This window comes from Natator depressus, chromosome 10 (assembly GCF_965152275.1).
Source record: "Natator depressus isolate rNatDep1 chromosome 10, rNatDep2.hap1, whole genome shotgun sequence".
In the NCBI taxonomy this organism is placed as follows: Eukaryota; Metazoa; Chordata; order Testudines; family Cheloniidae; genus Natator; species Natator depressus.
Genome location: NC_134243.1, coordinates 76,113,807 through 76,126,383, shown reverse-complemented (window position 1 = coordinate 76,126,383; position 12,577 = coordinate 76,113,807). Strand labels below are relative to the sequence as shown.

The following is a 12,577-nucleotide window of genomic DNA, read 5'->3' as shown; positions in this document are numbered from 1 at the left end:
AAATACTAAGTCATGATGCTAATACACAAGAACCAGAAAGTGAAAAGGATTAGAAATATCTACCTAACTAATGTACTCAATATGACCCTCATTACTGTGTCAAAGCACTTCAATTTTTAAATGCCCACCCACAACTCAAAAGATAAAAATACCACGTGTAAAATCCTGACTCCAGTGAAGTTGATGGAAAACCTCCCACCGACTTGGATGGAGCCAGGATTTCAGCCCGAACCTTAAGATAATGCATTGGATAGTCTCTTTCTTGTAATGACAGATCTGTTCATGTTTTATAAAAAGTGGATCCATAAAAACAAGAAAGTTTATAGGATTTTAGAACAGAGTGCCTGATTTTGATTATAGAAAGATTATTCTTAGCCTACAAAGAATTCTATGTATTTTACATATTTTGTCTAATTATATAGCGTATCAAATAAAGGGCAACACTCAACATGAGCATGCTGCCGATCCCATTCATATTTATATTACAATCTTTATAAGGAACAAGGAAGCTCTGTGCCATGTCCCCTTTGGGATAACCAATGGGAATGCACATATATATGATAAGCCACTAGATGGTGTTGTTAAACACAAAACATTTGGCCTTCAGCATGTCTTTGAACCTTTAAAATGAGACACACCTCTGGTGTTGGAGAAGGCAGCTCAGTGTAATTTATCATAATTATGCAAATTATAAAAAGCATGCAGTGAATGTCAAAATGAAGGCGTTGGAAGAATGCTCAAGTAGGATGTGAGTACTCAGAGGAAAATGAAAAAAAAACAAACAAGTCCAACACATGACCTGGTTGAATAGTCAACATGCGTAGATCCTTGGCATAAAGCACCCTCCTTTATTGGATGCTGCCCTTTGTCATAGCAGATGAAGATATACACATGCTGCACACATATTGCTATAGATTTTCTTGCATTATTACTACAGGGGCAAAGGAACTAAGCAACTAGTGGGTGGTGGTGGGGGAACAAGTTTCAGAATTTGTTAGTCTAAGGTGCCACAAGTTCTCTTTTCTTAAAACAAAAACTCTTCAAACTCGCTGGCAAATTTTGATTCAGCACCATTCACCACCCTGGCATGTTCTCTTTCGGCCTGCCATTAGAGCGCTCAGCTTTTAGTAGCAAATATCTGGCTCAACACCTCACTGAAAGTGAAATTCAGTATATAAGTTGGTTGCCAGTTATTTGCTCAGTACTAACAGACAATGAGAGCTGGACCAGCACAATACTGACCAGGCACACCCCTCTCCCTTCCCCCAGACTGCTAACCCCAAGCGAGCACTTGGAGAGATCATTTTCCCTGAGCAAAGCAGGCTTACGTCTCTATCATGCACATACAGCCAAAAAGGATGCTTATTGTTGTGACATTTTAATTGTATCTAAATTTAAAGGGAGAAGAAAACATTGGGTTGAAGGTGTTTTTACGATACCATTTTTACTATCAGAAGGCCAACTCTTAGTCCCTTTCATAACAAATGTTGTCATTGACTTGGACTTCAATGGGATCAGGATTTGGCCCAGAATGGGGTTATAGCACTGGGTTATATATTTATTTTTAATAAAGACTCGGTAACTAGTGTATGATTAAAAACAGCAGAATTGTTTAATATGAATATAATGTTGTTTTATAGTTATGTGGTCTTGTTGGCCAAAGCTGATCAACTGGCATTTGCCAGTTGGACAAATCATTATGATGCTAATGACCTCTCCAACAGATCACCTTGCTTATAGAATAGGCACCATTTGTGATGGACCTTTCAGAATTTTGGTGAGAATAAGGTTAAAGTCTTTTTTAGAGATTTTCAAAAGCATTAAATGTTGGCCTAACTGCTTTCGACAGAAGTCAGTGGTCATGGACTACAGTGGGAGCAGCCAAAAACCTCTGAAAAATTCCACCAAGTAGATTTCGTTTTTCCAAGCACTGAGTATCACTGAAATTTACAATGGTCCAAGCTTCCACAGATAGCACTTCTACCAGAGAAATACTGTTCCTTGCGAAGAGCAGTATCCGGTAATGCAGTAAGGCTAAAAAGGCAAGTTAAGCAGGAAGTGATCACCTACCTCTGTTGATCCAGTGAAAGCTATTTTGTCAATGTTCTGATGGGCAGAAATGGCGGCCCCAGCTGTGGGGCCATATCCTGGCACTATGTTTACCACACCGGGAGGAAAGCCCACCTGAAAATGAAATTAGAGATTATACTATAGAAATAGGGTAATAAGAACCATTCAGATTTCTCAGCACTCCAATTTTCTTGGACTAAGAACCAGGATATACATGTAAACTATGCTCCCATATGGAGGTTTTACCATCACTCAATGGAAATAGTTTCTATAGTGTTTTCTATCTGAGCATCTCAAAGAATTTTATAAAACATCAATCAGATGAGCCTCTCAATGCCACAGCGAGTTAACCAGTGCCTCTCCCCTGATCCTGCGAACACTTTACGTACATACATGACTTCTCATATAAGTGGTCACACTGAAACCAGAATCAGGGCCTGAATGTTAATTAAACCCCAAAGTAGGCTTAGTGCTTTAAGAATGAGGCATGTAGCACCCAAAGGTTTGAAATCAAAGGCAAATGGACAATTTTCCAGATTAAGAATGGTTTTCATGATCTTTTCCAGCACTGTGGCTGCTTGCTACCTCCTGGATTGGACATGATGAAAATAAGAGCCACTCATAAGTGCCTGGAATCACCAGGAGAGAATTATTGGAGGATTTGCATTTTGCAGCCCTGCTGTTATAACAAAATAGTCTTCTGGACAAATTTAGCCTCCAGCCACAGCTATGCATCCCTAGTCAATGGAGGCTAAAAGCAAAATCTGGCCCTTTAAAGTTTGTTTTGAGCAGAAAGTTCCCAAGGTTGCCTCTTGTGGTTCTTCAGAGGCCAGGAGAATTAAGATGTCAGTAAGACACCACTAGATGATGCGTTTTTTTTCCCCCACTAGTGCCAAGAGAGCAGATGGTAACCAGTTTTTAACCACATTTATAATGTATTAACCTGTGACAGCCATTTCGTGTGTTCTGGCACAATGACAATAGGAAAAACTTTGGTAAAATTCTAGTGAAATGCAAGCCAAAGTCTTGGCCCAACTGAGCTGCTTATTGCTCTCTGAAACAATAAATGGGGGGTGGGCAGGGCAGGGATAGCTCAGTGGTTTGAGCATTGGCCTGCTAAACCCAGGGTTGTGAGTTCAGTCCTTGAGGGGGTCGTTTAGGGATCTGGGGCAAAAATTGGGGATTGGTCTTGCTTTGAGCAGGGGGTTGGACTAGATGACCTCCTGAGGTCCCTTCCAGCCCTGATATTCTACGAAACATGGGCTGCTGTGAAGATATATATTTCTAGGCTGGCCAGTCTCTGTTTCTGACTGGGAAGTGCAGGCACACAACCCTAGTATCCTGTGAGTCACTTGTTATTCAGCTCCCTTCATTTCTGGTGGATTCTTCCAGTACACACATTCATGAGGCTAATAAGAGAATGCACCTGCAGGAATCTCATCTGACACAGAAAAAAAACCCAAAATAAAATAAAAAAGGAACATGGTTTGGTTATAAATTGCCTTGGAAAATTCTACTTTCTTCTGGGTAACGTTTTAGGGTTTTGATGGTTGTCTAGCTTGCCTGTTCCAGCTTGTGGGAGGGGAGGGGGGAGACAAAGGATGTTCAACACTTTGCTACTCGCTCTGCAGGGAACGTTGGTTTAAACTCCTAGGTATTTGCTAAACTACTATTAAAAAAAAAAAAAACACACGCAAGCAAGAGATGTGTGGGGCCATCTAAGCATAGTCTTTGGGACTACCCATGGCAACAATTCAGCAAAGCACATAAGAACACGTATAACTTTTGACCTGTGCTTAAGTGACATTGACTTCAATAGGACAACTGACTTGTTTAGGCTAGGCTGGGCCTCAGTTTTGCCCATGTGAATAAAGGCTGCAGGACTGGGCCATCAGGATGGGTGGAGGAGGTGGTGGTGTCCATGGGGGGCATTCATCCTTGACTTAACTGCATTGACATCAGTGGGCTTGCACCAGGGGTGAAGTCAACTCCCTGGTTAAGATGATTTAGGCCATAAATCTGAAGTGTATTTTTCTGGGAGGGTCTTGGGTCCTGATCTTTCAACTGAGAGGGCACATGTCTGCACCTGCATTATTTTCCATGCAGGATTAGGGCCCTGGGTCATTAGCCCTCTGCTCAGTATGGGGACTAGACCTTCGTTCTCTGTTAAGCACCAGGCACACCTTCATAAGTCAAATCATAATAAAACAGTCACAGTGATGTAGTGCAATTTCTGTGCATGAAGCAGCTGCAGGATCCAGTCCCATATTTTAAGGGCCAAATTCTGCCACCTGTACTCGTGCCAAGTAGTCTCAAGCTTTGTGATCTGTCCCACAATTTATGGGACAATTCTGCTAACATGACTAAGGGTGGCAGAATTTAGCTCCAAATAGTCTCACTAAACATATTAGAAAAGGCGGGGGGGGGGGGGGGGGAAAGAGAACAACCCACGACATACCTGGTGATTTCAGCACCGTCTCAGCAAGATACTTAAACATGTGCCCAACTTTAAGCATGTGGCTAGCCTGGTCCCATTGAAGTTACTGGGACTACTTGCATAAATACCTTGGTGAATTAGGGCATTCATGCACAGAGATCAAGAGATAAAAGTTCAAAAGAAAAAGGGGAGATTGTTTCTAGGTCTGGCATCGAACGGAGCTGGCAGCAACATCTTTGGGAGCCGACTATGGCTACAGCTGCCTTTTGAATTGGACCCGCTGCCTATGAGAAACAGTAACTTGCGTAAACTCCTTGAACGTGCTGCTAAGATTTCTTACCTCCTTGATTAAGGAGCCAATGTAGAGGGATGTGAGGGGTGTCTGCTCAGCTGGTTTAATAATCAGCGTGTTCCCGCAGCACAGTGCTGGTGCCATCTTCCAAACAAGCATAAGCAATGGAAAGTTCCACTGAAAGAGAGAGAGTATAAAGTTGATTAAATTAGCACCAGTCAGCTCCCTATTGACCTCTGTGCAGTATTCCCCTTTGCTTTCAGTGACGTCTGTTGGCTACAGAGAAAATAAAAATGACTAGAAAGACATCCACCGTTACAAAGGACTTGTGACCGCGTATAGCGCCTAGGTGGGTTACACAGGTATTGCCTTTGAAAAAAGTTTAGAGTACAAATTGTACCAGTCATGAATGACTGGTTCTCTTACTGTAGTAAGACTTCCATAGTCTCAAGTCAAGGGTCTTCTTTGTAAATATATGGAGGCAAGCAAGACAGGAATCCAGAACTTCACACAGGTAACAGAATAGTAATGTAACTTCTAAGATAAGACCTCTGGTATTCTAATCCATAACTCCAGACACAAAGCAGAATTTTAAATAATCTGCTACAGTGGTTCAACCTTTCCTATACTGGGACCCGCTTTTCCACAACATGATGCCTCACCCAGCAAACTAGGACCTTTGCCAATTGAGAAGGGCACTGTGGCCATGATCCTCTCCCCAACGCCTGTTACCAACCCTCCCTGGAGGCCAGAATGCTCAGGTTTAGAACTCATGATTTAAAAAACCAACACCTGAAAGCCATACTGTGAAGGTGTGATCCAAACCTGCCAGGATCCCCCCCACCCCAGAATGCTATTGTGCTGGTATAAGTGAAGAGACTAGCCAGAGAGCCAGACTTGGGACAAACCACCATGCAATAATACCTAGGTCTTATAATCAGTAGATTTCAAAGCACTTTACAAAAGGAGGTTGGTATAATTTGTAAATACAGGCACAGGTGCTGACTTTCAGCTTTCCCCAAACACGCCCCGGCCTTGCTCTGCCTCTTCCTGCCCCAGCTCCCCCCGCCCAGCACCTCCTGACTGCTGCTGAACAGCTGATGGTGGCAGGTGGGAGCTGCTGGAGGGGAGCAGGAGGAGCTGATCAGTTGGTTGCTAGTGGGTGCTCAGCACCCACTTCCCCCCCCCATGGGTGCTCCAGCCCTGGTGCACCCACAGAGTCAGCACCTCTGAACATAGGTGGGTCTCAGTACATTGGAGGGATCATTAATCAAATAAATTTAACTCCACATAATTGATGTTGAGCTAAACAATCTCAAATGTACAGGGATTCGGTCCAGATATTTTAAAATAAATAAAAGGTTTTACAGAAGCAAATACGAATACAGATGCTACTGAAATCAAGGGAATTACACACCAGAATGGATAGTGGCCTTGGTTTTTTATTATGACAATGTCCTTAAAGTGGAACAATATGCCTCAGGGTGCACAGAGTCATATCAGACTGGATAACGATTACATTTGCAGTTTAAGCCCAATATTTGTGTACAATTCCCATAGATTAAATAGCAACACTAGAGATAGACTCTTGAGATAGCATCTGCTCAGTTCTTTCCCCCTCCCCATGATATGGTGGCTTCCCAAACCTCCTGCCTGAAAATAGCCACCACAGAATTTTTGAACGGGCGTAAATCCAAAAAACCATCTGCCAACAGTCAGGTCCATTTGGAGGATGGAAATGGAGGCATTTAGATCAGCGGTCAATGCAAGCTGGAGCTTGCGAAGTGTATGAACAGGATTGTAGGATGGGGTTGGCTGTGGATTTGATGACCCAAGAGGGCCTCTTCAGTCTTATGCCCCTAATGCAAAACACTTGAGAGTCTCAACTTCATTGGACTCGAGTCACTCAAATGCAGCAGTCACTCACAAAATGACAATGCTCGGTTACCTCAATCGGCTAGGCTCTGTAAAACAGAGTGAGACAGCATGCATTCCCAAGCCAAACTCGGTCTCCGCATGTCAATCTATCATCTATGGACACTGTCTATGGACATCTACCTACAAGACTCATCTATGCCATCTTCTATTCTCTCTGCAGTCACCTCTATTGGGCAAAAAACCAAACAGCCCATTCAACTCCAAGATCTAGGTCAGAAGTCAGTCACGAGGGACGCAATCCTGTTCCCACTGAAGTTAGAAGCAAAAACATTGACATTAATGCAAACTGTATCAGGCTCAAAGTCTCCAGCGTCCCAGCAAAAACAGAGTTGTTTTAGTCTCTAGTATAGTCTGGTTCACCCTCCACAACACTGGCCCGAGATCTTTCTCTGACCTTCCCCAACAGACTCTCACAGCAGAGTAGCTCACACACTTCTCTGCCTCTATAACAGATGTTCAAAGCACTTTACAACCATTAGGGCTCCTCAACAGCTGTAAAATCCGGCTGCCTATTTAAATAATGCAAATACCACTTGAAGAACCGAGGAATTCCAAGTACTAGCCAGAGTTTCTCAGCAAGAGAAACAAACCCACCAGGAGAAGAAAAACAGTATTGATCAGCTATAAAACCAAACTATGGAACAAGGAAACAAACTAAAAAAATGACAATTTAAAACTAAAAAACCCACAATGCCTCAGAGCCAGTCAGCAACCATAAATGTCAGGACAACTAGCTTGCAACTACTCAGTAAGAAAAGGCTCAAGAGGTAAGAATAGCAGATGATCATGGATTGGTCACTGGTGACTCTTGTGTAAGTGCCATATGAGAAACGGACACTTGATCTTGAGACCCAGCCTTCTATGCCAAAGAGCTGTTTGGAATGCCATAGGCCAATTCCTTCTGATGTATCAAGAAACATCAGGCTCCAAAGGAAATGCCCTCCAGTCCAGCCTCCTCGTCTAGGAGGGTGTGATGGGGCGCACTTGCCCCGCACTGCTACTGCGAGAGTTAACTCCACTCTGGGCGGAAGAGGCCACAACCCTGTGGCCCTGCTAGGCATGCTCTGGCTAGAGACTAGGTATAAAAGGAAGCTGCTCAGCTCATTCAGGGCTGACCAAAGAGAGGATGCACGCTGCAAGCTCCAGTCCAGGAACTGCAGAAGCCCCAGAGAGTGGAAGCCAGGGATGCTGAGACTCTGGAGGACACCCAATGCACGGTGGAGTTGTTGGGAGCCGCACTGACTGAGGAGCCCAGGGACCATGGCAATGCTGGGACCATGGCATCAGGAACCAAGTAGGAAGTAGCTCAGGGAGACTAGTTCTGTTGCCGAGTGGAATCGGCGTATTTTGGATGGATTCCCCAGTGACGGGCATACTTGCCACTGACCGAGCCCTGAGCTGGGACCTGGTGAAGCACGGAGGGCCTGGGCCCTCCTACCAGGCCACCACCCACTCCTTTAACAGGCCACTAGGTCACGTAGCCCCACGGAAGGGGTAGTTATACTGTCTCTGGCCACCAGGGCACACAGCCCTGAGAGAGAGGGCGAACTTACTGATTCTTGCCAGGTGGCCACACTGACTCTGACGACCACTAGGCAATACACCCCAGTCAAACTGAAGCCATAGTGACTTGGGCCATTGGGTCCCACAGCCCTGTGGGAAGGGCCATCACCCTGACTCTGGCCATTGGGCCACACAACCTTGAGAGAGCATGCGGCCATATTGACTTTTACTGTTAGTCCACGTAACTCCAGGACAAGGGGTGGCTGTAAGGACGTGACTGTGGGGAAGTAATTACCCTGCCCCAAGAGGGGACAGGGCGCACTTGCCCCATGACAGAGGGCAATGGCTGTAATGCTATGGGGGCATGCATATATTTGTAAATAGAGGGGATCCTCAGGGTCTGAGCACCTCTTGGCGAAAAACATTAGCCAGTCTTATACTTACTGGAGTTATAGCCCCACAGACACCCATCGGTTCGTGCCTGGTGAAACAGACAACGTTTTCATCTGCAAAACAAAAACCAAAATGTGTAAGGGATCAAAGCCAATATTGTGACATACCTGTACGTACTGCACTTGTGGGGGCTGAATAGCGGAAACAATATAAAATGATGATATAAACAACAGAACAGTGAGGCAGAATGAATATAAATGAGTTATATGAGGTGAAGCTAATCTGAGAAGATTGTGGAGTCACCCATTCTATCCCATGCTCAGGCAAAGTGCTCTTCAAAAAGGAAGAAAATTATTTGATAATATACATCTATCACAGAACAATTCAGATCTGCGATATACAGAGGGCCAAGTGCTGTTCTAATTCAGACTGGTATAACCCTTTGAAATCCACCGACTTGCATCACATCAATTCCACTGGGTCAGTTCCTCCCTTACAATTGCTCCTGCTGCTCAGACATGTTCAGTTGGTGTAATTCTCCATTTCAGTGACGAATAAAAGAAAATGAATTATCAACGCTTTTATGATTTTTAGTTTTGGTGGTGGTGGGGAAACAGGTTTATTTCTTAGGGAAAAATTCCAACAAAGTTTTGTGACAGATTCCCACAAGAAATATGTGGGAAAAAAAACAAAAAAAACCAAACAAACAGTAGTTCAATTTGATACAAAAATAAAGTTTTGTTTTGATTCAATTAGAATCATTTTGTTTCTGAGAACAGAAACAAAAAAAACAAAAAAAAAGACTATTTTAGTGTTGAAATTTCCTATCAGAAGATTTAATAAAACCATTTGCCTACTAGAACTTTTGCTTTTTATGAAGCTCCATGTTGGGGGGGGGGTGTGGTGGTGTGTGTCTCTAGTTATTATGCACTTTGGAAGTGATCTCAAAAAAAGACTGAGAGCCATCTCCATAGAGAGCAATTCTGCAAATTAAACTGAGCTTGCGTGACAGAAATATCTGATTTGACATAGGCTTGGACTCTGCTACCCTTAAATCAATGCTGACTGGCGGGAAGTGGGCAAGGAGTGCAGTCCTTCGCAGCTACCAGAAGGAGCCGGTCTTTAACCTTTGTCTGTGGTGCTCTTTCCTTCATAGACCACCAGCTATCACTAGGGCAAAGGAAAGGAGCAGGCTGCTGACTTTCAATTAGCTGTTCACTGACTTCGTGCAAGCACCCTTGTTATCTTAAAAACCAGCCGTCATTTCCCAAGGCCACACCTGTGCTCACACATGAGTGGATAGATTCTTCCCTAAGTTACTCACACTAAATCCATTGGCATGGGTGTAATGAAGCACAGAATTGTGTACAAACCCTAGGAGAGGAGTTTTTAAAAGAGTGCTGCAAGTGTTTAGAAATAAATTAAATACCCCTACAAACTAGAGCTTGACCAAACCCCCAGGAACTGAATGTCTGCCATGTACTTGGATTACCGACAGATCTGAGCTAGCAGATCTGGCCTCTCTCCAATAAACCTAATTTAACAACAAAGAAGGTACTCAAAAATATCCTTTGAACTTTGATTGCCAATGCACTCTCACCAACAACGAAATCTTTAGTTTCGGTGAAACTGGATGTACAATAACCAGGGATAGAATTCTCATAAAAGTCTACAGGGCAATTCCAAAACTCTCAGGGAGGAATATAATCTTCTGTTAAACTCTATGGCCTTTCCATAAGGGAAAAGGCATAAAGTAATTTGTGGGGTGGGAGGGGGGGGGGGATGATTTTTTCAGAAGGGAAACTCCTTAAACTGATTCTGTCTCAATGTACTTGATATCACAGACCGAAGGAGTTTTTAAAAGGCGAACATGGAATGGTTCAACTTACCCACTGGGATAGTTCTGCCTTGGATTTTATCAGCCCACCCAGCATAATACCTAAGTGTCTTTATACAGCCTTCCAAGTCAATGAAGAAGGCATGAAGAAAAGGTTTCCCTGTGTCCATTGTTTCCAAGGTCTGAAACAACAAATCACATGCATGGTTATATACTGCTTAATAATTATTGGGGTGGGGGTTGGGGTTGTTTTTAAAGGTTCTAGACAAAAAGTTTTCTGCAATCTACAAGGTTTCATCTTTCTCTCACCCTGCACAATGGAGAGGGGTGGTCTCTTCCCCCCCTCCCCCACACCATGGATGATGGGATGGATTGCATCCTCAGCAAGTTTGCAGGTGACACCTAGCTGGGGGCGGGGGGGGGGGGGAGGAGGAGGAGGAGTAGTTAGATATGCTGGAGGGTAGGCATAGGGTCCAGAGTGACCTAGACAAATTGGAGGATTGGGCCAAAAGAAGTCAGAGGAGATTCAACAAGGACAAAGTTCTGAGTCCTGCACTTAGGATGGAAGAATCTCATGCACTGCTACAAGCTGGGGACCGACTGGCTAAATGGCAGTTCTGCAGGAAATGACCTGGGGATTATAGTAGATGAGAAGCTGGATATGAGTCAGCAGTGTGCCCTTGTTGCCAAGAAGGTTAACGGCATATTGGGCTGCATTAGTTGGAGCACGGCCAGCAGATCGAGGGAAGTGCTTATTCCCCTCTATTTGGCACTGGTGAGGCCACATCCAGAGTATTGTGTCCAGTTTTGGGCCCCCCCCCCCGACAGAAAAGATGTGGACAAATTAGAGAGAGAGTCCAGTGGAGGGCAACAAAAATGATTAGGGGGCTGGGGCACATGATTTATGAGGTAAGGCTGAGGGAATTGGGCTTGTTTAGTCTGCAGAAGAGAAGAGTTGGGGGGGGGGGGGAATTTAATATCAGCCTTCAACTACCTGAAGGGGGGATTCCAAAGAGGATGGAGCTAGGCTGTTCTCAGTAGTAGCGGATGACAGGACAAGGAGAAATGGTCTCAAGTTGCAGTGAGGGAGGTCTAGGTTGGATATTAGGAAAAGCTATTTCACTAGGAGGAAGGTGAAGCACTGGAATGGGTTATGTAGGGAGGTGGTGGAATCACCATCTGTAGAGGTTAAGACCTTGACAAAGCCCTGGCTGTGATGATTTAGTTGGGGATTGCTCCTGCTTTGAGCAGGGGGTTGAACTAGATGACCTCCTGAGGTCTCTTCTAACCCTAATCTTCTATGATACTCTGATGCAGACCACATGGATGCAGACTTGGATTTTTCCTAAGTTCAGGGATGTTCAGAACTGGGGTTTTGGTTGTGCTCATTCTTGAGATTTGAGTCAACCATGAAGACTGGTCAACGAGGTTGCCCCAGGAAAAGCCTCAACTCACCACAGCAAGTTGTCACATCCTTAACTCTAAGCACACGGCTGAGCCCATTGCTATTCCCCGCAGCACTTAAGTATGTGTTTAATTTTTAAGCATGTGCTTAAGTCCCAATGGCCACAAGACATAAGCATGTTCTGAAGTGCAGTGCTAGGTAGGGGTGGATTTCAGCCTGTGCTTAAAGCTAAGCAAAAGCTCTAGTGTTATGCTGAATCAGGGCCAATATGAACATACAGTTTGGCCTGAGTACAGATACAAACCCTCCTGGAGTTCAGGGATGTTGGATACGTTTTTTAGTTTAGCCCCACATCCAAGTTAGAGAAGAGAGTCCCACAGAAATCAATGGAAGTCTCTCCACTGACTATCAGGTTGTGGAGCAGGTCCTCTTTCCTGACTGACCATGAGGCTTTGTTCTTCAAGACCAGGACGTTATTGCAAAATGGTACTCTCTCTTTTCGGTGTAAACAAGAGCGTGTCCAAATTCAGTGTCACATCCTACTTGAAGTTTCATTTTGCGAGCAGCATGTTCATGAAAAGCATATCCAATGATGCATTTTAAGTCCTGAACTAAAAGCAGCAGGAAGCAGTTACTCTCTGCTACCTTTTACTTTTTTTTTTTTTTTAAAAAAGAGTAACTTACAAATTGACAAGAATTGGA

The 12,577-nt window shown here is 44.1% G+C and overlaps 1 protein-coding gene across 1 annotated transcript in view; it reads right to left on the bottom strand.

Moving 5' to 3' along the window:
* ALDH1A3 (aldehyde dehydrogenase 1 family member A3) overlaps nucleotides 1-12,577 on the bottom strand; it is a 48,767-nt gene that overhangs the window by 17,494 nt on the left and 18,696 nt on the right. The window contains exons 4-7 of the mRNA XM_074966548.1: nucleotides 10,523-10,652; nucleotides 8,685-8,746; nucleotides 4,848-4,976; nucleotides 2,071-2,184 (exon numbers count right to left, since the gene is read on the bottom strand). Coding sequence (XP_074822649.1) covers nucleotides 2,071-2,184; nucleotides 4,848-4,976; nucleotides 8,685-8,746; nucleotides 10,523-10,652 — 435 coding nt within the window. The remainder of the gene's footprint in view (nucleotides 1-2,070; nucleotides 2,185-4,847; nucleotides 4,977-8,684; nucleotides 8,747-10,522; nucleotides 10,653-12,577) is intronic.